Source organism: Colias croceus, chromosome 4 (assembly GCF_905220415.1).
Source record: "Colias croceus chromosome 4, ilColCroc2.1".
Taxonomy (NCBI): Eukaryota; Metazoa; Arthropoda; class Insecta; order Lepidoptera; family Pieridae; genus Colias; species Colias croceus.
This window is the reverse complement of record NC_059540.1, coordinates 2681490-2708607: the sequence shown is the minus strand read 5'-3', so window position 1 is coordinate 2708607 and position 27118 is coordinate 2681490. Positions and strand designations below refer to the sequence as shown.

The window sequence follows — 27118 nt, the reverse complement described above, 5'->3', positions numbered from 1 at the left end:
TAGAACAAGATAAAGTTGTATAAAATATATTTATAATACAATAATAGTATTAATATACTAAACATTCAAACATACCAGCTATTATCATACAAGTTTATAGGTAAGTAACAATGATGAATTGATTAAAGATCCAGCCTGAATAAAAACCACATTCATCTACACAGATAATTTAATACTATACTAACTACCTAAATGGCATATCTATTACTGAATCTACAAAAACAATGAATCCACATGATTAAGTCGATTAACGGATAATAATAATAATTAGTAACTGCTGTTGCAGGTTTGCTAGGATTTAAGTGTGCAATGTGATTTAAATATTTCTGATTTAATATCTATGGTCTATGCCGTGCTTGAGTCAGGTTGAGCAATAAAGACCGTGTTATTATCACTAGTGTTGTCCTCCTCCGTTTTTCGCGCCATAATCATCTGTTCTTTGATTGTCCATAGCATTAGAGCCCTTTCGCTTTTCATTTTTCGGATGCAGCGAGCTAAGAGAAGCGCAAAGATGATACCGAGGATCTGTAAGGTACAAAATATAATAACATAAAATTATTAGATATTTATACAAAATGAAGATTGAAGGCCACTAAAAATATTGGTCCCTATTTATGTTAAACGAGCATGAGTACGAGGTCAATTACTAGGCTTATGCTAAATGGTAACAAATTTACAACTGTTTACATAAGTAGGTTCCTACTAGGTATCATGATTCATGAGCAATAAGATTAACTTAAAAAAATATTACCTATCTAATCCATATTTTAATTTTTAATCCTCACTAATAATCTGGGGGCACGGTAGTGCCCCCGCCAAGACGAGCCAAGCGAACAAGCGAAGCGCACGGGCACTACCTACCTTTTCTCGAAGCGCTTCGACGTTTTTTTGAACCCTCATAACTTGGGTTTGGATTATGCTAGATCAACAAAATTTTCGGGATATATTGTCAATAGCGGACTTATTGAATATATTAAGTTTTAATTACATTAGCTTTTATACTTCAGATTTTATTTATATCTAAAAAACGCTAATTTCGTCACTGACTCACTGATGATCATCAAAATTCTTAAGGTATTTCCTAATGTCCTAGAAAGCTGAAATTTTGTATGTAAGCTAGTATTAGCACACAAACAACAAAAAAATTATAAAACTTGTAACTTTCTTCCCCCAACCCCTTAAACTAGGGGATGGGAGTTTGTATGAGACCTGTAATTTTAAATTAAATTTTGATGACGCTAGAGGTCTAAGTCTCTAATCTAATAATCTAAAACTTGGTTCCCCTAGAGATATATGTACATGTACTCCCGTATATGTACTCCTTGTTAAAAAAAAAATTAATCGACATTTTTGGAGAATGGCAAACTCCCATAGGACTCTGGGCCTGATCGTTACACTGATGATTTATGGGTGATTAAATAGATAAAAATATACAGACTCTATGAATATAATAATTATAGATCTTTTCTATGGGATAGCAGAGATATTGGGATATTGATTAAGATCAATTTTGAATATAACGTTACTAAGGCCCTTCTGCCATTAGGTACGACACTTCTAGAATACGATACTCGCGTAGAATACTACTTAGATATTTGCTGGCTACCCGATGCTCGCATATTATGCGACTAAATTCATCATTATTGTGCCTCGTTTTTGTGGACCGACGTTATAATAATAATAATTCATTTATTTATTGCAACAACAGTTACGTCGTTATGTCGAGCAATCAGCAATTCCAGTGACGAAGAAGCTCTTGCAGTTTTTCTTTTTTATAGAAATAGAAGACGCCAACGTAAGAGTAAGAAGTACTGGATTCATCCATATATTGAAAGAAACATAAATTGTAGAGTTTTTGTAGCCGAACGAGAACTACAACATGATGATTAGATATTTTTATCTTTCTAACGAAAAGATACGCGCGAGAGTCGAGACGCGATGCAAAAGCGACCGACACGGTGAGTAGTGCTGTACTAGTCGCGGACGTGTAGGATACCAGTAGCGTAGTGTGCGAGCCTACATAAAAATGTATGTGAGATACTCCGCGGCGACTAGTCTCCGAGACTTGCAGGATACTTGAATCGCCTATGCGTATCGTAATGGGAAAAGGGCCTAAAACTTCACTCAAATGTCAAACAACAAACATAAACAAATCACTCATAACTGACACAATTATGATTAATAATTTGACATTTTATTAATGGCCAGCTACCTAAATAAAAATGTTATAATTATTATTGATTAAGTAAAACATGTTTATATTTTATAGAATGATCTAAATAAATTAAGATATGTGTTAAAAATAAGTTAAGTTTTGCTTCTGATTTATAAAGCATTTGAATTCAATAAAATTAAAAATAAAATATAGACATTCATTCGTATTTATCGATATATTCGACTTTTTTACTCCTGACAACACTGACAATCTCTGCTTGATAAGACCGGTAGTCATAGAAATCTAAATAACAATGCCGATAGTGAACACATTATCTTTTTTTTCAAAGATTTGTTTTCCCATAGAATCAGGAGTAAATATTTTACCAAGAATTACTAAAAATAATATAATGAATTTTAAATATATTATGATTTCTGTAACAGTTAGGCCCAGTTTCGCCATTCTCCTTTTGTTACAAACAACTTACAAAAAGAAATGAAATCCCACCAAAAACATTTTCATGTAAAATGTTGCCAAGACGAGCCCATATGACTCGCACGGTCAAAAAGTTATCAGATCTCATGTAGAGCCAAGCTTCTAACACTACACGCCCTAACTCTACAAGGTCTAACTTCACAAACTCTACACCTTAGTCAAAATATGTGGCTTGGCCGTTCGTTACTACAAGAACTATTGTATAACACAAAAGTAATGAACAGTGAATTAATTAATTTTTCACCTTACGCCGATGTGAATGTAGCGAAATGGCCAAGCCACATATTTTGACTAAGGTGTAGAGTTTGTGAAGTTAGGCCTTGTAGAGTTAGGGCGTGTAGTGTTAGAAGCTTGGCTCTACATGAGATCTGATAACTTTTTGACCGTGCGAGTCATATGGGCTCGTCTTGGCAACATTTTACATGAAAATGTTTTTGGTGGGATATATTTAAATATAATATGTCGATATTAATATTTATTGCAATTTGCAAATCCCTACGACTGACTGTCACGCTATAAAAGTTTGTGTTACTTCTACAATTTCACAATTAGATCGGTAGATAGGTATACTTAGCTACCGATAACATCATTATTTATTCCGATAGCGACGAATCTATGTTTTGGCCGTTATCTATGATTATTGATCTATTTTAACCCTTAAATTGATTTCGTCCGTTTTAAAAGACATAGTATTTACACACATGCTGGCGCTGTTATGGCAGACCTAAGCTTCGCTAATCGGTATATTGGGAAGAGACTAGCTATGTCCTTCGCGTACATGCAGGTTTTTTTACCAAAGCCATGTACAGTCGCGAATGGTGACCATTTGAAAATTGCAAAAAACGGATCTCTTGACTCTTTTGATAAAATTGATAATATCTGTAAGTATTTTGGCTATTTTGCTTATAATGTTATATTATTAGTTAGAATACGATTGTAAGTATAGTATTTTGACATAATTTTGACATATTTTACAATATTTGGTATACAAATATTCGTTTATATACGATGTCCCATAAAACGGACGTTGACAACTTGGAGTATATACTAGGGTATTCTTCACATGTCCTATGTAACGGACGTTGCCAATAAGGCCCTCCATTTTCAACGGAATAATTTTGATATATTTTTCTCTATTTTTATTATATTTTACAGGAGCATGACTTGGCAATCAATAAAAAATTCCCTCACTACCTCTGGCGGAAGCTGAAGAGTCTGGCGTTGAGTTGAGATGTCGATTTCGAAGGAAATGTAGACCTACAGGAGTGATTTCACTATGATAACAGTGTCAATCATTTACCCCCAGCACCATACCTTCGGAATTATACGACATATTGATTTGAGACACAATGAAGATTCAAAAAGTCAGAATTTTTACCATCAACAAAATATTATTGCTGCAGAATTACAGCCATTACATGAGGTGTGAGATGAATCTTCCCTACTTCTCAGTAGTTCTTCAGCCACAGCATCATGTTACTTACCAGAAATACCACCCAATGTTTGAAAATTTAAATAATATAATACCTTACAAATTAAAAAACAGGCAGACAATGGATATAATATATGCCAAAGAATCCAAAAAAAGCGATTTAAATTTCCTGTTCGTTTTGGTACTTCAGGCATGGTATACGACTTCTTTGCATACGATGAAGCAAACACATTTCAAACTGTACAATTTAGTGAATGGGAAGAGGACTTTCTTGGTGTATTAGATAAGTTCTCAGGCTATGTAATACTATTTCTATTCCAATTCTTAGCATATTCTTAGGCTGTGATTTTTAGTACTGTCGTTTTTTAAAATCCATTATTTTTAACGATATCGTTAAAGTTTTAACCAACATTTTAAGACAGACGTTTGAAAAGCTTATTCTAGATCCTCCATAATTATAATTTGATAATAATTTTGAATTACAGAGTTGAAAATGTGCATTGTAGTCATGTACCACGGTTGCAGGAATAATGTACAATGTCCGTTATATGTGACGGTTCGAACATGTACATAATATAATTGGCAATGTCCGTTTTATGTGACATAGTGAAAACAATAGAAAAAATTAAAATTTTTAATTTTTTTTTTCATTTTCCTCTTTTCTATCCTAATTCCAATACGTCCTCCAAATTTGGACATTATAAACACAAGTTATCTAGGGGTGACAATTTAAGGGTTAATTGATGATCTACATTTTGTAGAGCCTTTCGCTGTGGAATTTTTGAATTTTGGAAAACAACATGAGTATCGATTTTTTCTATCATTCATAACTTACTTTATTTAACTTAGTACTTACATTCATTTAAATAACGAAATTTCATTACATTTCCATTTAGGACAAAACCAACTCACACTAACCTACTTCCACGGCCCAAATAAACGAAAACAATAAAAAATGATAAGAAACATCCTTACCTGTATAAAAGTGACAGACACTCCCAAAACACCGATCACACTCGAATTCTGTATAAGCATGTTGACCAAGGCGGATTTGCACCCTGAAGCTCTTAGCCTAGTGCAATACACCTCGCCCGTGGTGACGCAGCATGTCGCAGGGACCACCACAGAGTCGGCATCAGCGCTGGCTATTATAACAGTGGAGTCTTCGCTGGTGAAGTTCATGCCAGCATAGTCGCGGTAGGATGTACTGCCGCAGCAGTTCAGCTGAAATCAAAGTGAAGATTAGATATCCGATATTATATCCATAATTTATTATATTATATCTTTCAATTCTAAATAATTGTTTCCTTTTAAACATTTGAAGCATAAAATAATATGTAATGGTAAAACGTAAAGTTGCATAAAATCTAGCTTAATTGCATAAAAATACTTTATACTCAGTAGGTAGCACAGTCAATAGTCTCAAATAAAGAAAGTACTCAACATAATATTTTTTTTTTAATTACACTGGCTGAAATATCTGAGGGGTGCCTCATAAGTCATAATATTAACTATGTATGCTAATAATTTTGTAACAACATTATTTTTTACTTTACGCGAAAAAAAAATCTGTGATGTTAAACGCGAATCGTTATCACAAATCTGTGACAAATTCTGAATGACGCGTAAAATAAAACATTACCTACTCATACTATAAAATAACTATAATAATTATTCTTATTCCCTTTCAGTCCATAACCACTAAAACAATTTTGATAAAATTTGGAACAGAAACAGACAAACAGTCCTTTCACGCGGTATCATAGCCATGGGTGAAAAGCTATCTAGTAAATTACCAAACGTAACCGAAAGAAAATTGAATAATTACTTATCTTTAAATATGTAATTTGTACACTTACCGTATTTTGTAAAATATCAATTTCCACTTTAATTTCGGGGTCGTTGACGTAATCTTCGACGGGCACACTCACATAATTCAATAGTTTATCTGCACTCAATGTGAACGACATTATTACAAGGACCAGTTTTAAAATCACCATCAGGAACAGGAAAAACGCATACTGGAAACAAAATATACATCAGCAAAATAAAGAAATGGTTAAAATATTAAACTATATCTTACATTAATATTAGTAAATCTGGAAATGGAAATTCTGTCGTAATAAAGATTTCGCTTGAAATTCAAATTTCAAGGTCATTTTTATTTTAACTTTTTGTGTTGGCACTTAACTAAGTATATTCAATAGTATATTAATATATTTTTTTTATTTAAAGAAGCAATATTTAAACTATGCCATGACAAACAACATAGGTACGATGATTAGTCGATGACTTACCAAATTAACCAAGCATGTGCTCTGCTTCAAGCTTCCAAAGAAACCGAACAGTGTGATGATGAAGAGCATCATCCCAAACAGAACGCACATCAACGAGGGAGTCAGGAACCTGCCGCTTTTAGCGGCTTCATAGAAGAACGTGAAATGATGATAATGGGTGTATACTGTGATACCCAGTACTATCATTAACCCAGCTATTATCTAGAAAATAGAAACATTACAAAGGAAATGTTAATAGAGGCATATTTTTTAGTGCTGTAATGTCAAATTTAGGTACGAGTAGGTAGAGGTGGGTTATCTACCTCCATACATCTATACTAATATTATAAAGAGGAGAGGTTTGTAATTATGTATGTATGGTTTTCACGCATAAACTACTGGACCGATTTCAAAAATTCTTTCACCATTAGAAAGCTGCATCTTCACTGAGCAACATAGGCTAGGTTTTATCCAGGAAATCCCACGGGAACGGGAACTATGCGGGTTTTTCTTTGAAAACGCGTGCGAAGCCGCAGGCGGAAAGCTAGTCTAGTGATAAATGCTACAAATTGTAGAGACGCAAGATGATTAGGTATATCTACTATTTAAATTATCTATACATATAATAAATCTGTAGAAGGGTCAATTCTGTACATTGAAAATATTGAAAAAATAAATAGCAGGGGATGTTACTGGATCGATACCAAACCCAAATATGTGATTAAAAAAATTTTTGTCTGTCTGTCTGTCTGTCTGTCTGTCTGTCTGTCTGTATGTATGTGAAGGCATCACGTGAAAACTACCGGTTCGATTTCGATGAAACTTGGTATAATTATACCTTATTATCCTGGGCGTAAAATAGGATACTTTTTATCCTGGAAAAATACGTAGAAAAAAATTAATCTTAATTTTTCCGCGCGGACGGAGTCGCGGGCGGAAGCTAGTACTAAATAAAAATCTGACGAGACCCTCATAAAATGCAATTATTTTTTTATATTTTTTCAATTTCCGCGAATAAGAATTACACTTTAAAACTGTTTGTGACAAATTCTGTGGACGCGTTATTTATTATCTGAATAATGGTGAAAAATAATAATCAATGAGTATAGGGCAGATAAAATGCAATTTAATACTTCATCAATCATCGCCATGTGACGAAATAATTCCCTACGTTATAGGCTATATATCCTTATTTATTAGAGACTAGAGTTTCTCTCAATTTACTTTATAGCACATAGATATTATATTCCATACCTAATCTTTAAACTCTCTTTTACCTACGTAGCAAATTAGTTGATAGGTAAATGCTCTTTATTTAAACAAAAACATAGAACGAGGAATAACCATTATAAGAATTTCTCTACTAAGTACCATTCTGGTTTTCTTGTCAGTATTTGTTCTTCTCTCTAAGTTTATTGGTTTATTATGTTATCTTCAAACATCGTTACATGCTAATTTACTATTTCTAATAATTTTAATGCACACGTTAATGATTTATTTATATTCATCAAATGACAACATTCATTTAGCCGTTTTAATTAGTTATCTATCATGTAACGGTGCATTTACATCAAACTAGCGAATGCTCATTCTAACCCCGATCCCTATGTCAAAATATTTTTAAGTGTAAACAGGCGTAGAGCATTCTTTCGTTGTTCTTAGTGCATGCGAAATAATTATATGCAATGTTCTAAGTAATACTGAACAACACTGAATACAAAAATACTACTAAACCGATTACAGTGAAATTTAGCACACATATAGAGTGTAACTTGGATAGGTTTTATCCGGGAAATCCCACGGGAACGGAAACTGCGGATTTTTCTTTGAAAACGCGGGCGAAGCCGCAGCCGGAAAGCTAGAGTATCAATAATTGCGATGGATATTAAACTGCATTAGTAAACTGTTTGTATAAAATCTTTATCTATATTGTCATCTAGTTTGAAATGAAAACTTCCATGGCATCAAAATGAATGAGATAAGAGATTATACATGACAATAGACTTGTATATTTTAGTACAGTTGAATAGAATTGTTGTTTAAGTTTAATTAATTGATAATATGTTTAACATTCATAATTTATATCAATGTTTCAAAATAGACAAATAAGTATAAAAAATACGAAAGGCATGTGGGGTAGGTATGTCATGTTATGACCATTAAGTGTGGCATATTTTAAGAAGTTTGGGCAAATGAGCGTGAATGCCATTTTTTATTTTTTTTAGTGTAGTTTATTTAAGTGGGTTCTTGCATAGATACCCACGGCCTCCGGGGAAAGGGCCGTGGCCCGTGGGTTATGACGGATTCCTACGGACGAAAACCCCACTGTGTTACGTCAAACCGCATCAACGACGCGATGGCGCCACGGGTATACATATAAGTAAAACTACATACTAATTAAAGTCTTTTTTTAGGTTTTGGTTTTCAGGCAATGTTTTTTAATTTTTATCGTATTTTATCGACCGGATACTGGATTATCGATATAACCTATGTAAATAAACAAACAAATAGATCTAGATAATGTCTTAACAATTAATTGATCGCAAACAAAAGCGGATATGCAGTAAAGATATTCGATTATGAAATTAAAAAGTCTTGTTAATTTATGACAGATGCTCATCTGTAAATAAATTCTCAAGTAAATAAATGATAATAAAAGTACTTGAAATGAGTATTCCTTATTAATTCTCTACGAGCGACAACTACTCCATATACAGGGTGTCCCACTATTGGTATACTAAGCGCGAAGGGACTTGTAGTTTTGCATACACTGATCACGTAAAACAAAATTACATCAAAAAATTTATGCTAAATTTTTCCTGAAAATCCATGGATTTTTCTTTAGCTTCGCGCTTCGCGATTCATCTATTTGAAAAAAAAATGCGTCTAGATTTTTATAAGTATTTTTACGTACTCAGCGTATGCAAAACTCCTTTGAGCTTAGTATACCAACAGTGGGACACTCTGTATAGGTAGGCCCACTGTATACTTGCACATGCAATTTCTAAATTGAATAAAATGGGAACGAGATAATTTTTTTAGAATGAAAAAAATATTATATTACATTACACGATATAGTTAGTTTTTAATTAAATTATTAACTTCTTGTTAACTACATATTTACATAAACGAAGTCACACTTCCATTCATGTACTAAAATAACTACTTACAATAAACATAGTAGTGATAGTCAGCAGTAGAAACCGTATGGATTTCATGTTGTATTCCGATTCTGTTTTGTTGAATTTCATATTTTGTATACCAGCTGTGGCCACAGTCATTTTGTAGGTACAAGTATACGCTCTGCTTCACGCACTCTAGTATACTGATTGTTAAGGCTAAAACTGTACTGATAAGGTGATGATTTGATAAAGTTTTCGGATAACAATAGATTGAAATATAAACATAATGATGATTACCAGAAAAAACCCATAAACTTACGTATTTAAACTATTATTGATGTAAGTATTCAAAATAATACGGTTGGATAACCTATCTGTAGATTGATTAAAAATATTGAGAAATCATTTTAGACAAAATTACGCAACTTTATGTTACACTGTCTCATTATTTCTTTTGTGATTCTTTTCTTCAAGCTTTCGAAAAAAACATATCAACTACCATTGACCCTCATTAAAATAAAGATATTCTAGTGTTCCGCTTGAACACAAGGATGCATGAACCTTTACAGATATTCATAACCACAGGCCGGCTAAGCTAGTCAGATACCTACCACAACGTAAAAACCGCAAAATCATTGTTGAAATGCCTGACACAAATACCATTTACATACAACCACCCGAGCATTTGCTAGGGAAAATGTTCGCGGCTCTAACATAAAAATTTTAAGTATTGTTTATAAAAAACTAAAAAAAACACGCTTTATGGTAGAGTCAACTGAATGTTAAATATATTAAATATATAAATTTTTGTATTTTTTACCTACTTACGCAGAATAATAAGACAAACGGCTTCATCCACTTTATCTTAAACCTAATAAATTATATACTAAAAACCTTCTTCTTGAATCACTGTATCAATTAAAAAAAACCGCATCAAAATCCGTTGCGTAGTTTTAAAGATTTAAGCATACAAAGGGACATAGAGACAGAGAAAGCGACTTTGTTTTATTGTAGTGATTGGTATTTATTACAGGTACACCTTTATTCGAACATCAAAGTCATCCTTTCAAAAACTTAACAAAAGATAAGCGCAATTAGTACGATAATAACTATTATATTACCTAATTATCTTTAGAGTCAAATCGAATGCAATGACCGACTATTTTGTACACAAGTACTTGCTTTTCAGAAAAGTTCTAAGGAACTACTTGATGTTGTCAAACAATATAAAATAGAGATTTCAATAAGATATTTGAGTGACAATTTATCTCAAATCTTTAGAACATCTCTTCTCAGCATACAATCATCTGGTTGAATCTGCTATTTGATTGAAAGACTAGCGCGTTCATTGAATACCTAACTAATAGTAGGGGAGCCCAAGAGGGGATTTTGGGATTTACTCGAGCGCGTCAGATTACTATAAGGGACGGTACCTTAGCTATTCATTAGTACCTCTAGTCAATATGAGCAGTTATGGTTGGTGGGTGCGCTCAGGGGCCCCGCTGGAAAATTTGAATAATCCATAATTCCCTAAGGTTGAGCTCGAATCGTCAGATTAGCGAAATGGGGACTTCTTATATTGTAATTAACCCCCCCATATATTAATCTGACGCGCTCGAATAATATTACTTTAATTTTTTACCCTTTCTTCATAGCGATTAAATCGCCACTTAAATCGTCAGATTAACGTATACTATTTTTCAGTGACGTCCTGGAGCATGCAAAATATCAATATCTAACGCGCTTGAGTATTTCCAAGCCAATTTTTTTCTTTTTTAAATTAAAAAAAAATCAAAAAACCCTTCCCCACCGCTAAAAGTGAAAACATTATAGGACCTTTTTTAGGGTTCCGTAGCCAAAATGGCAAAAACGGAACCCTTATAGTTTCGTCATGTCCGTCTGTCCGTCTGTCCGTCTGTCCGTCTGTCACAGCCGATTTACTCGGAAACTATAAGTACTACAGTGATGAAATTTGATGGGAATATGTGTTGTATGAACCGCTACAAAAATATGACACTAAATAGTAAAAAAAAGAATTGGGGGTGGGGCCCCCCATACATGTAACTGAGGGATGAAATTTTTTTTTCGATGTACATACCCGTGTGGGGTATCAATGGAAAGGTCTTTTAAAATGATATAAAGTTTTCTAAAAAACATTTTTCTTAAAGTGAACGGTTTTTGAGATATCAGCTCTCAAAGTCGTAAAAAGTATGTCCCCCCCCCTCTATTTTTATAACTACGGGGTATAAAATTCTAAAAAAAATAGAGGTGATGCATGCTAATTAACTCTTTCAACGATTTTTGGTTTGATCAAAGTATCTCTTATAGTTTTTGAGATAGGTTGATTTAACTGTAATTTTGGTTAAGTTATTGTGCTTACACTGAAAACGATGGCTGAACCTTATAAGATAGATCAAAAAATATACTACAGTATTGTACACCTTTAAATAAATTGACATAATAAGTTTATTATATTTGCTGCTACGGAACCCTTTGTGCGCGAGCCCGACTCGCACTTGGCCGGTTTTTTCTCGCTATGGTCTAATCTACCAATTCTAATAGGTTCCCGTGACGCTCGAGTAAATCCACATTTAGCATCCTGGGCTCCCCTACGTTGTTGAAGTGACGCTTGTTAAATTAACGTTCTGCCTAGTCAATCATTTGAATGGCGTCATTCAAGGAACGCGCTAATCGTTCAATCAAATAGCAAATTCAAACAGATGACGGCGACATACACACTATGTGCTACATTTACATATTTTTGCTTTTGTTTCCAACATTTTATGTACTTTCTGATATAGGACATTATCTCTGTGATATGGTTTATCGTTCTTATCTATTATAATCCGCTGAAATGTTATCAAACACAGCGCTTTTTGTAGATTGACGAGCGGTGACATATTTTTTCATCTAATCCACTTTCAATAATTTCCCTACATTGAACAATACATGCGATCCTATTTATTTATGTTTTTAATTTCGCTCTACTTATAGTAAAACAAAATATACTACGTAGGATGGCAGGTTTACATAATTTTGGTATTTCCTATAGTATTATAATATTATCTTTTGTATTACTTTAGGAAAATTGATAATAATGATATGACTATCAAAAAAATACCTATTGTTTTTTATTTTATTTGACACAACCTTTTAATATATATATATATATATATATATATTTATTGTATTTTACATCTACTAGAAGGTTGACGCTAATCTATCTAAAATTCACATATTATTTTATGCTACTTTTTTTCATGTAGGTATGTATGGATGAATTGGATATGTTTATTTATTTATTTATCATTTATTCAGGAAATTATTACAATAATTCTTAAAACTAAACAATTTAAAAATTTTTATATATGTAATTAATTGTTTATTAAAATAATATATTCTGCTGAATACCTACGGAATTTTCGTAAAAGTTTTTAAAAGGGAGAAAAAGGACAAATGGAAAGAAATGAAACGAGAATAGTTTAAAAAATTTAAATGGCTTTATTCCTTAGATTAATTTTATAATAAATACATTACAATATAAATTTATTTAATACATTAAAAGAATCATAGAGCTTATACTTTTGAATTTCTATTTCTTTGGGTTTATAGCTCAATTTATTATACTATCTAACCACGTTTAAACATATTTTATTAAGGACTTATATTATAGATAGGTATTTCATATAAGTAACGTGATTTATTTATGCAATTTCGTAAAAAATAACCTTTAAATAAAATACTGAGGTTAGAACGTAGACTGTGCTTTATAATGTGCTATCCCACTTGGCGGGAAAATTTTTGGCAAAAATAAATCACAGATTAAAAATGTCTATGCCGTGGTTTGTCCGTGGAACGGGACATAGACAACTGGTTTCTTTTCAGTGTCCGGATTCAGAGAAGTGTAGGCGTTGATCATACGCTCTTGAATCTCCCAGCGGCGGCGTTCGCGCTCTGACTTCGCTTTGCGGATCGAACTGGCCAGCGAGAATGAGAACACTATGCCGATTACCTGCAAAATGGTTGGATTATGGACATGGATTAAACATGCGAAATTAAAAATAAATAGTTTGGAAAATCCAAAAGTGCACGCCTCATAATCTCATCCTTTACAATAAAATTGATTATTTATAAAGAGTACGTGACTATAAATATAAAAATGAAATAAAATAAAACATTTGGAAAAGTAAAGAAAGCGGTACCGTAATAATTGAGCTATTTTTCTTGTGGCCCCACCTAGATGTGAAACTGCGCAGGTTTAAGGGACTGACTACCAACTTATTTTTTTAAACCTTGGCTTATAGTATAAAGAATCGAGTTTATAATGGTGAATTTTGAGTACACTATAAAAAAAAAAAAAAAAAGTCGATATTTTTTTTGTTTATTTAATAACAATTAAACCACATCGAATCAGACCCTGAAAAATGAAAGGGTTCTATTCCTGAGCATACTCAAGCGTAAGAGAAAAAAAAGACTCGATTAGTAAAGTATTTCGGTCGCTATCGTGTTAACAAGAAAAAGGATCCGCACATACAGACACACGGACGTCCAAGACAGAACTTTTTTAAACTGTTTTTTAACTAGTTTAAATAACAAAAATGACATCAAAAATATCATGAACGTTAAAAATAGTGTTTTTTCTTAATATGTGTGTGTATGTATTATCTTACAAGTGCAATGTATGATACATAAAGACATTTTAAGTTTGAAAAATCAGATGTTTTGCGCGAAGTGACAGTAGTACCCACCTCAACGCTTCGCTTATGAGGCGTGCAATAGGTGTATTAAATAGAAATTTGTTGGCCTTGTGAATAGAATATTGTAGCTGATTAATATTCAGCTACAGCCATTTCAATGAACATTTAAAAAAGCTATTTATTTATAAATAATAGTGAAGTATAGCTATGCTAATATTTACTCTTCATAAATTAAGTATTTATTGACTCCTAAAAATACTAAAGTAATATTTCATTAAAATCGAAAAATGTGATACAACCATCTCATCTGACAAAAATATATAGCCACGTCCACGTAGACGGTACAGCCTAGTGCGGAAAATGCTACGAGATGTTTGTTCTGTGTGGACACGGCTATTGGCGAAAAAACGCCTTTTACTGTAACGCTCGCTATCCAATCACCTAAATACATCACACGCCACTAACCTGTATAAGCGCAATAATCATAACGCCAGCGCCCAACAATCCTGCGCCCTGGTATACCAAGTACATAATCCTAGGAAGACATCCATTGTCTTATACCTTCTCGCACTCCTACACCACTACTCACAAGAAGCATCTTACTACCAATACAAACCTGAATGAACGCAATAGTCATAGCGCCAGCGCCCAACAATCCCGCGCTTTGGTACACCAAGTACGTGATCCTGGGAAGACACCCATTAGCATACAGCTTCTAGCACTCCTCCACCTCCAGTTCTCCAACTAATTATGTACGGGTTTGTGCACAACAGCTGTATGTGTGTACTACATGTACTATGTACGACCACATACCTGAATGAACGCAATAGTCATAGCGCCAGCGCCAAGAAGTCCGGCGCTTTGGTACACCAAGTACGTGATCCTGGGAAGACATCCATTAGCGTATAGCTTCTCGCACTCCTCAACCTCCAGCTCGCCTACAATTTGTGTACGGGTTTGCGCACAACAGCTGTAAGGGACTGTGAAGTTGGACACTGCGATGCCCTCGTTGGCGGGCGCGTTGTGGACCTCGTTCCAGTCTAGATAGCTGTCCACACCGCAGCAGTTTAGCTGAAATTTTATTATTAATTTATCCATTTACTAGCAGTGACACAGCAAGCAATACATATTTATACTAATATTATTAAGCTGAAGAATTTGTTTGTTTGTTTGAACACGCTAATCTCAAGAATACTGGTCTAAGAAAAAATTCGTTCAGTGTTAGATAGCCCATTTATCGAAGGCTACAGGTCATAATACTTATATCTTAACGGTAATACCAAAGGAGCGGAGCAATGCCGGTAAAACCGCGGGGAGCAGCTTGTTTTTTTATAAATTGAGTTGACAAAATGTAGAGTGCGGCTAAAAAAGCTTAAAATAAAATTTGTCGTTTTCCACACCTCAACTGAAGAATCTTTAAATGTTACTGATACCTACATTTATTTGCGTATATACCTATCAATTTAACTTTTTTACGATTTCTCGGTTAAAATGCAACCGGAAGGAAGTTAGCGCGGAAAGTTTTTTTTTATTATTATTAATATCTCAAAAAATTGCTCCTTAAATGCTCCATCAGAATCTGTAATTGCTCCACTTCTATAATTATTAGTTTATTTATAATTAATTTAAAAAAAAAACCAAATACTGAAAACTTGATTTCCCTATAGAATGAAAAATATTCACTTTTCATAAAAAATTTTTTTCCAAAAAAATTGCTCCCGATTTGCTCTATCAATTACAAAAAAAAATTATTTAATTTTGATAATTTTTACAATAATTAACTGAAAAACTATGTTTGCATAGTAAACTACTGCGCTGTGACGTCATCAATTATTGTCGTTGCGACGCATAAGGGCCATATTTACATGTATCAGCACTGCAGCGATATGTATAGACCTTAATGTTTATGTTTTCTTATTTATATTATTCACTAGATTTCCGCCCGCGGCTTCGCCCGCGTTTTCATAGGAAAACCCGCATAGTTCCCGTTCCCGTGGGATTACCGGGATAAAACCTATCCTATGTGTTAATCCAAGTTACGGTCTATATGTGTGCTAAATTTCATTGTAATCGGTTCAGTAGTATTTGCGTGAATGAGTAACAAACACACACACATCCTCACAAACTTTCGCATTTATTATATTACTAGCGGTCCGCCCCGGCTTCGCCCGTGGTTCATATTTCGCAATAAAAGGTAGCCTATGTTCTTTCTCAGGGTCTAAAGATTGTCTGTGCCAAATTTCATCAAAATCGGTATAGTAGTTTATGCGTGAAAACCATACATACATACATACAAACCTTTCCTCTTTATAATATTAGTATAGAAGTATAGATTAGTAGGATGGTATTACTTAAAAGGTTATTAATTATTATCATGTAATTATTTGGTTCTGATCACAGATCACAGAAACTAAAGGGTTCTGATGATAAGAATAATAAGAAATAATTATAATTTTTGTTTTATTGAGTCTTCAAGTTAGGATTGCAGGTTCGAATGATAATAATTTTTGTGTACCATCGTATATATTACATATAACATAATATGGAGACATTTCATCATGTCCACAACAATATCAAGGTTAGTAATAAATATTTCTACTATCAATTATCATCAAAGTATTAAATCGGTAATAAGTATTTTTATAATTGAATTTGAATTTATGTTTACTATAAGAAAAATTAATAGGCACTTTTTATTTTAGGGTGTGAAGGGATTCAGTCAAGGAGTTTTAAATTATTGAAGAGTGGTAATTATTTAGAAGTAGGGTTCGCGAAAAAATTGAGCCCTACTTTTATATAATCACCTGAAAATTTTTCACTAGAGTATCAATAATAAAATATGTGCTTATTATAAAGAATTTTATTTTTGACAAAAGGTTTTACATACAAGACATAACTGCGCTAAAAACAATCGACTTCAAACTTGCACTTGCAACATTTACAAATACAGACAAAAATGCTCATAAAATAAAATACTGGGCCTATCCTAATAAAATTTTTATGGGACCAATTCGACACCATCCCGCATCGAACAAAAAAAGAATCACGTAAATGATTTATTAAATAATTCACAAAACACGAAGATTGAATTTGATATTTTTGGTTTTATGACATTCAAATGCTTTATAAATATAAATTTATAAATATAAAGAATATAAACATTCGATCACGATTATGCGGGTTCGAGTCCCGCCTCGTGATCGAATTTTTTCTATTCTTTATAAATTTATAAAACACGAAGATTTTAAAAATGTAACCAATGAACACAATCAATATTAGATTAATTGTAATGGTGTATATAAAAAGTATTATGTCCTATGGAATTCTACTATGGGGCAGGGCAGCAGATATAGAAACTACCTATATTTATCTTACAGAAAAGAGCCATTCGCTCTATATATTATAATTTACGTGCTCGGGACTCGCTAAGAGATCTCTTTAAGAGTAAGTGAATATTTTTCATTCTATAGGGAAATCAAGTTTTCAGTATTTGGATTTTTTTTTTAATTAATTATAAATAAACTAATAATTATATTTAGAAGTGGAGCAATTACTGATTCTGATGGAGCATTTAAGGAGCAATTTTTTTGCAAAAAATTTTTTTATAAAAAGTGAATATTTTTCATTCTATAGGGAAATCAAGTTTTCAGTATTTGGATTTTTTTAAAAATTAATTATAAATAAACTAATAATTATAGAAGTGGAGCAATTACTGATTCTGATGGAGCATTTAAGGAGCAATTTTTTTGCAAAAAAATTTTTTATGAAAAGTGAATATTTTTCATTCTATAGGGAAATCAAGTTTTCAGTATTTGGATTTTTTTTAAATTAATTATAAATAAACTAATAATTATAGAAGTGGAGCAATTACTGATTCTGATGGAGCATTTAAGGAGCAATTTTTTTGCAAAAAAATTTTTTATGAAGAGTGAATATTTTTCATTCTATAGGGAAATCAAGTTTTCAGTATTTGGATTTTTTTTTTAAATTAATTATAAATAAACTAATACTTATAGAAGTGGAGCAATTACTGATTCTGATGGAGCATTTAAGGAGCAATTTTTTTGCAAAAAAAATTTTTATGAAAAGTGAATATTTTTCATTCTATAGGGAAATCAAGTTTTCAGTATTTGGATTTTTTTAAAAATTAATTATAAATAAACTAATAATTATAGAAGTGGAGCAATTACTGATTCTGATGGAGCATTTAAGGAGCAATTTTTTTGCAAAAAAAATTTTTATGAAAAGTGAATATTTTTCATTCTATAGGGAAATCAAGTTTTCAGTATTTGGATTTTTTAAAAAATTAATTATAAATAAACTAATAATTATAGAAGTGGAGCAATTACTGATTCTGATGGAGCATTTAAGGAGCAATTTTTTGAGATATTAATAATTAAAAAAAAAAACTTTCCGCGCTAACTTCCTTCCGGTTAAAATGCACCTATTATCAAACTTTTAATTAATTTGTTAACAAGATCGCTACAACATATCACTTAAATTAATTCATGAAGTTCCCATTTCCACAATAAATGGGACCGCAAATTTTCTCTGCATGACTGAAGACTCTAACAGTATTTAATACAATTTAATTTAATTTATTTTATTTACATTATACACTCACTCTGCTCTGAATGAAGTCGAAGCTGCCAGCGACCTCAGCATTGTTGTAATAGTACGGCATGGTCTCTCGAAGGTTCTCATCAAGCATGCCTGTGACTTGTGAACGAAGGGTGTACGCAGCGATCGCAGCTGCCAATTCCAATACAAGCACCAGGCTGAGGATTACTGCGAACTGGAAATTATGTTTTGTGAGAACTCTGTGTTGAGCATTCAAATGTTTTTAATTTTTATAAATGAGAACGATTCTATTTCCGAATTTTATCTATTCTTTAAAAAATAACTTTAAGGCTGGTTGCAGAGCTAGACCGACCATCAGTGCGTACGTCAGTCGCGCTTGTCATATGTATGGAAATTCATAAATCCGTTCATAGCTAGACCGACCATACGCACGCGTATTGTCATGCGCATTAGTGTCAATGGCTGTTTTCCAATTACAGAGCATAATGCGACTCAGTGGCGCACAATGCCGAATTATGCTGATGCTTAATTGGAACGTGAAACGCACCAGCAGGTTGCGCTAAGTTCAGTGTTGAAAAAAAAAAATATTCATAGAGTTAGCAATAACCTCATTAATGTGTAAATAAAGTGGTATACATAATAATTGGTTGAAAACTATTTACGGTTATTTTAAGTAATTTGGATTTACCTTCATCCATACTTATATTGATTTTTTTAACACAATTTGAATTAACTTTGATTATTTCGAAAGAAACGAAAGCTTTAAATATTTTCCAACAATTAATAATTACTTACGATAAATCGATTGCACGCATCAATTCACGCGCATTACTTTTAAGAGTGCTCAATTGTGCGAAGCATTGCTGCAATTGGAACATTCAACGCTAAGCATTATGCCGCATAATGCGCTCTAGTGCTGTAATTGGAAAACACGGATAGTCATACAATTGTTGATGCGGTCGGTCAAGCTTTGCAACCAGCCTAAGAGTTCAACTAACTATGCTTTTGTTGAATTTTTCCAACTTTATTTAATCAAAATCAAAAATGAATTGATACTAGGTATTATATTTTACAGGTTAAGTATATTTTTCGGATACAACTTAAAGCCATATTATGTACCCTTCTAAAATATTATCATATTCGTTCAAATCAGTTGTTACTTTAAATTCCGCACTAGGTGGCGTTGATAAAATACCTGTGTTTTGTTAACTAGAAATCATATAAATCTGTTATCATATCAAAAGTAAAAGAACTTTCTGCCTAGCTGTAAGTTCGTTAGTAGGTACTAGCATTTTATCTTTAAATTTTATATCGTACATTGTCTGTAGACTAAATTGCGAAGAAAGCATAATATAATCATGGTATTACGATAATAACAAAAGAATAAAATTATTTATTAAACTTGGACGTACCAATTTACAAAATACATGAACACAACACAAAAGTGTATGTGAGTCAGGTTATCTATTGATTATACGCTTATCTCTGATTTCAGGAAAGGTGAAGCATTGATAGCACTATGTTTTATGAAAACATTTTGTTCAATATTGCAAATGGGACATAGGTTTTCTCTATTTTACGTTGTTACATAATTTATGAACGAAAATGACGATTATTATTGAAATAAATAGTGACTAAATGGGTCACCATTCCTATTCCAACAAACCTATTGGTTATTTACCTACTTCTACATAATTATGTAGAATTTTCCTTTTAAACATTTCATAGACGATGATAAATATTTTTTTCATACTTTGATTTCTAAAGTTTAGGATTGAACCTTGCACTTTCTGCATTCTAAGAAAAGTATTCAGATTTTAACCCTATAGGTTCATTAAAAATGCTACTGAAGGAAAATAGCTAATCCTTGCTTTCTTACTACAAATAAATATGAATATAAATCATCATCATCAATCAGCGTTTACGGATACGTTCCCACTGCTGGGTCACGGGCAGCTCCTATGAGGATTGAGGGTACAGGACACAATCTACTATTATAAATACTAGAATATAATATAAAGTGTGTTTGTTTGTCATTCCTACACGTCATAACGGATAAATTTTATGGTGCTTAGTAGACAACAGATTGATATAGGCATTGACCAGGCCCAGAGCTAGTATAGGTTAAAAATGTACTCACGATGTTCACCAAACACGTGCTCTCCTTCAAAGCGCCAATACATCCAAACAGGGACACAAACAGCATGATAACACCGATCACGATGATGAAGGTGGCCGGCGAAAACATCTGGTCGTACAGGAAGAACGACACATCGTAGTATATCGCGTAGATCGTCGTGCCCACGGAGATAATGAGCGCTGAGGTTAGCTGGAACATAAAGTAATTATATTAGACTAGCTTACCGCCCGCTTTGTCTTAAACCTAATAATTTATATATTATACTAAAACCTTCCTCGAGAATCACTCTATTAAAAGAAACCGCATCGAAATCCGTTGCGTAGTTTTAAAGATTTAAGCATACATATAGGGACATAGGGACGAAGAAAGCGACTTTGTTTTATACTATGTAGTGAAGTAGAACGACGAAGAAGAAAGAAAAACACCACAATAATAATTTTCGGAGTTATGAGTAGGTACGATGAAATTTTTATTTATAGTGACGTGAATTATTGCGGAAAATGGTTGATTTTTTTGTATGCTAAGCTGAAAGATGGGCCAATTCAGTACGGTAGCATATAGCCAATTTACTATCGTTAGATCTTTGAGTGCAATAAAATAATAATAACTAGTATCTACTACGGTTTCACTTCAAAACGATATTCGGACAGAATCTCTAGCTGCATTCAGACATTTTATAATCCTTCTCAAGAACATTCTGTCTTAGATAACATGCGTTAAGTACTCCATTTAATCCTCGTCTTTAAATCTCATGAATTAGAAAACCTGCAACATAATACGTATCGTGACAAGTTGAGTGACCTTGCCGTGCTGGCAAGGACAGTGGTTATGCGGTCTCACATATTCTTATTGATTTTACACACCGTATACAGTATAATGTTTGCTTCATTAGACTTTTTATGTATGATTCAGAAGTCGGAAGATTTCAGAAAAAAATTTGGACGTTACTTACAGCCAGAGAAATTTTTTTCGGGTTCATAATGTTAGGAGGAATTCTTAAATTTTAACAAATTGCACTATGTTGCAACACATTTCTAGCTTTAATTTTAAGCATTAAACTAGTAAATAAACTTGCCAAAACATGATATTTTACCTACACTACATACACCTAATAAACGTGACATGGCTGACCCAGGAGGTATTTCGGCAGTAATAAAAACCTTTCTAATGTAATCCCCAAGTTACCTACCTATTGAGATTCAGATACCTACCTACATAGCAACAGCTAACAGATTCCTATTCTATAATCTATTTACTGTAAATGGCATATTATGATCATCATAAACAACATTGGTAACACCTTGTCTAACACATACGTCACCAACCAGCAACTCGTACCTAGTTATATTTGCATTCTATAAAAAAGTAGGTACAGTAAAACAAAGGTTTTTTCAAATCGATTCTTCACTTCCTACCTACCATGTTTTTCAAACCTTTTCATTGCACGACCTTGTTTGTTGTAAAGAAACGGTATGTACTTTACTAATGATTTGTTTGGTTTGCTCATTTTATCACTGATAACGAGGAAATAAAATTGTGAGACTTGTTCTTCTAATTTACCTTATTTCTACAATAATTTAAATTAAAGAAATAGGTATCTAACTCTATAAAGTAGGTATGCTATTTACTGATAATATAATCTCGTTTTTAATAACTTGCTAGTTGCAAGTTATATCTTTAGGTACTCTGAAGAAAGAACGTCTATCCATATACCTAGGTAATAAGATTTTGATTAGCTACGGCTACGGATTACTCGCCGCCAGTTAGGTTAGGTTAGGTTAGCTGGCAGGCTGGCTGAAACCGGCTGCTCCACCGGTTGGCTGGCTGGCTGCTTTGGACGGCGGCTGGCTGGCATGCTGTCACCGGCTGGTTGTCCGGCTGGCTGGCTGGCTGGCTGGATGGCTGGCTAGCTGGCTAGGATCCTCTGGGGGGCCAGGATTGGCTCAGGTGCCGTTGTGGTACGGCGAGGGATGGCGGCTAGTGGTCGCGGCCTGGTAATTTGGCTGGGCAAAACGGAGTTGGAAGGTCGATCGGGGCTCGTATTGGGTCTCGTTCCGACCGACTGGCAGGGGGCTGCGCTTTGCGGCGATGGATGGCGGCCAGAGGCCGCGCGCGTTGTTTTTTGTTGGTAGTCTAACTACCAACAAAACTGGGGGCGGGATCCCGACGCGTCACTTTTGTGACACGCGGTGACTCCTGTAGGTGGGTGTAGGGCGGCGGCTGTTCTGGGACAGCCGTCTGCCAACTCGTAATCCGGTCCGTGGGGCCGGACCGAGGGCCGCCACCTCTGGTGTGAGGTGGGGGCTGCGAGGGAAACCTCTATAAAAGTGCGCCGGAGGGTCGTTTGACGCGTGACTCACGTTTCGGAGGGCCTTTCGGCGCGCGTCCTTCGGCCGGTCAGTGCTGGGGTCGAGGGTTTGGGGAACGCCGATGATGGAACGGGGAACAATCCATCATCGGCGAGTGGGTGGCGTGAGCTCGTGTACGGCTTGCGCCACCCCGGGGTGGGCATTTGGTGGAGGGCCTGGAAACGGGCAAGTGGCGGAGAGCCTGGAAACGGGCAACTGCTGGGCGGGACATGCGGAAGATTGCGAATGTGTACCCGCATCCCGTCTAAAGCAGCGCGTTGGTACACGGTGGGGTTTTGGTCGGTAGGAATCCGACATAACCGGTATCTTAGGCAAGATTTCCCCACTTGAAAAAAAAAAAAAAAAAAAAAAAAAAAAAAAAAGGTTAGCTACCTATGAAATCTTGAAGTTATTTCGCTGTTAGAATGAAACCATATTGAGTTAAGACGTATGTACCTAGTTACATAGCATCAACTAGAAACTAATAAAAAATCAGTCTGGCTCTGATATCACACAAGTCAGTTTATCATAAAATAAAATGCATCAGGCTAATACTTCACAAGGTTACATTAAGTATTCAGTCTCATTAGAGTTTGTTTACATTATTTAAGACACGTTTAAGTGACTTATCAGAGTTATTCTTAGTCTTACCCATTCTATAGTTCCGTGGTCTTAGGTACCTAGTAAAGTAATATACTATCTAGTATCTCCTGTATCTGTGGTCTTACTATTAGTTTTTTCCGCGACTTCGACCGTAACCCGAACCACGAACTTGCGTGGAAACATTTCAAGTACATTGTACGAATGTTTGCCCTCAAATATTTGCGAATATAGTACTGCGTATTCGTGTGAATAGGACCGACATATAGATAAAAAGTTGCGTATATTTCACGTTTGATCTCAAGCAGTACCTAATTTAAATAACTGAAAAGACATTAGACACAGATAAAAACTACAATTGTTTTAGATTTCGTTGCTCTAATAAGGACTGTGCGATTTTTAGTATTATATTATTTTCCCGACGTTTCGCATGTACATTGCAGCGAGCTCGAGCGTGAGCGGGAGATACCTAGGCCCCGTTAAAAATATTTAATTCCTTAATGTGCGATTTTTTAACAAATATATTTAATACAAAGACATTTTTACAATTTTATGTATATACTTATCTTATTTCTGTATTCTTAGATCTTGGTTCTAATTACTTATTCATGAGAAATGCACATCGTTCTCTAATGTATTAATTAATACTGTGGTATATTTTAATTAAGTTAATAGCCATACAGGTTGTTATTAAGTCTATCAGCGATTTCTTGATAATATATCTAATACTTTGTTCATTAGTCACATAGCTATAAATCCTACAAATGATAAAATGGTAAAAAATTTACGATCGTCATTCAAAGACACAAGAGGTAGAACAAAATTCGATGAAAATTGGCGCAATGATGTTGTCTGGAATTACACACAATTATTTGTCTAAAAAGAGTAATATTTTAACGAAAGCCTTTCGCTCTCGCTTCTCTCAAAAAAATTTTCAAACAATTAGGTAGGTAGGTACCTTGATTTCGTCTACATCCTTGATATTTTGTTTTATCGAGCTATCCACATTCCATAAAACTAAATACAATTTTTCGCAAATTAAAGATTAATCGTTTTATTACACTTATTATTTATTAAATCAGTCACACTTAAGTACACGTGTACGTATACATTATTAAGATTTTTTTGTTTATATATATAAAGAAAGAATATAATGTACGGTAATCAAATATCTGTAAGATTGTTAATCCCCAGTATTTATCCCGACCTCTTTTGTAAATAATATAAAAAATAGGCGACTATCAAAATGAGAAAGTTTCACCTAATAAGGTGTGATATATCTATACTTCTATATCTACTAATATTATAATATAAAGAGGAAAGGTTTGTAATTATGTATGTATGTATGGTTTTCACGCATAAACTACTGGACCGATTTCAAAAATTATTTCACCACTAGCTTTCCACCCGCGGCTTCGCCCGCGCATTCAAAGAAAAACCCACATAGTTCCCGTTCCCATGGGATTTCCGGGATTGCGTCATTTTCCCGGGATAAAAAGTAGCCTATGTCCTTTCTCGGGTATCAAAATATCTCCATACCAAATTTCATGAAAATTGGTTCAGTAGTTTAGGCGTGATTGAGTAACAGACAGACAGACAGACAGAGTTACTTTCGCATTTATAATATTAGTATGGATTAGAAAGCTGCATCTTCACTGAGCAACATAGGCTAGGTTTTATCCCGGAAATCCCACGGGAACGGGAACTATGCGGGTTTTTCTTTGAAAACGCGGGCGAGGCTGCAGGCGGAAAGCTAGTCGAGTATATAAGCAGCTCCAATAGAATGGCAAAACAGTGATAAGCAGAGATAACGAATGACGTCATCATAATGTTTTTACTGCACCTCTATATCCCTTCATTTTCAAATAAAATACAATAAAATCCAGGTAACTTAGGGGACTTCCCCTCACAAGTTAGGTAGGTATATAGGTACTTATATATTATGACGTTCTTAGTTGATATTGATAACAATAATTGACCCTAGGAATTTTTTATGTGTGTTGTCATTGCAGGTGTAATAATCGCAACTGATTTTCATATTAAATTTAATCTCTTTCACCTTTAAAAATAAACACTGACATATTTGTAGGTACAAGAAACTTAAACAATTTAAAAGCTGATAAGGAATTTTCGCATTCAGTTTTAGATAAAGCCACATTTATGGGAAATAAGTTAAGGTAATTAACACTTTTGTACGCTATTCAGCCACTTAAAGATTACACAGATAATTAAATAGATAATTCAACGACGCAATAAAATTTAAACTCACCACAAATATTGCTGTAACACACAGCAGCATATACTTTATGCACTTCATCCCAACTTCTAGATTATTCTGCGCCATGCTTGAAACAATAGCACGTAACGAAATTCAACACAATACTGAACGATTTAATTCTTATCTACGTTATCAAGGTATCGAACGTTCGTACTGCGAGTCGACAAAACACAAATGCCATGAAAACTTGTTTTTTCAGCGTTCAGGCGGGATCGTATGGCGTCATGCAAATTACTGAACATTATTGGCTCTAGTGTTGATTGGAACGTTTTAATTGGCCGTGACGTCACAAAATACCCGCACTACCTTGGTTATAAATTTTATAGAACCTCATTGTCTATGATTGATACAGATAAAAAATTCGAATTTTACTTTTTTAAATTTGAATTGCGCGGTTTTGTTGCCAGTATATTCGTGTTATCTTTTCACTACGTCGAAGCAATTTCATGTCGACCTACTTTTGTTACTCAAGGTGGAATTATCTAGTAAGATTAGAATTTCAGGCCGTCTTATATTCTGAGTTTGAATATAAGAAGGTAAAATAAATAAGTTGTACTTAAATCTAATTTTCTTTAATTATATTAATTCTGAATTCTAATGAAACAGTATAGACTTTAGATAATGCTCGTAGAATATATAACTAATGCCCTGCATTTCTCTCTACAAATTCAACGGTTCATTATTGTAATACTCAACTTTGCTCGACTAAATTTAATAATATAATATCTATTCTTAATGTATAAGTAGTATGATTGCATTAATGGTTTTACCAACCCATATATTTATGTTCTAATTAATAGTAGTTTGATAAAAGCCTGAATCACTTATTTACTTACCTGTAATAATTAATGACAAATATACCTATAGTTATTATAATTATAGTAAATTGTTGTAGAATATGTGTCACTTTCATGCTAAGTGATGACAGTCTATCATCCCTTCGTTTATGCTTATTTTTGTACACTAGAGGTAAAAAAAATAAGAATATACAGAT

General features: G+C 33.7%; 2 protein-coding genes across 2 annotated transcripts; both read right to left on the bottom strand.

The window, feature by feature from the left end:
* Positions 1 to 10: 10 nt before the first annotated feature.
* On the bottom strand, positions 11 to 9680 carry LOC123691236 (CD63 antigen-like). Its single transcript, XM_045635539.1, has 5 exons — positions 9529 to 9680; positions 6380 to 6580; positions 5942 to 6103; positions 5058 to 5306; positions 11 to 525 (listed from the first exon to the last, which is right to left on the bottom strand). Exons 1-5 carry the CDS (start codon positions 9637 to 9639, stop codon positions 346 to 348), a joined length of 903 nt encoding a protein of 300 aa, XP_045491495.1. The 5' UTR covers positions 9640 to 9680; the 3' UTR covers positions 11 to 345.
* A 3433-nt stretch (positions 9681 to 13113) lies between these two features.
* LOC123691342 (CD63 antigen-like) lies at positions 13114 to 26210 on the bottom strand. Its single transcript, XM_045635667.1, has 5 exons — positions 26116 to 26210; positions 20899 to 21087; positions 18802 to 18972; positions 14991 to 15248; positions 13114 to 13492 (listed from the first exon to the last, which is right to left on the bottom strand). Exons 1-5 carry the CDS (start codon positions 26188 to 26190, stop codon positions 13313 to 13315), a joined length of 873 nt encoding a protein of 290 aa, XP_045491623.1. The 5' UTR covers positions 26191 to 26210; the 3' UTR covers positions 13114 to 13312.
* Between the last annotated feature and the right edge of the window lie 908 nt (positions 26211 to 27118).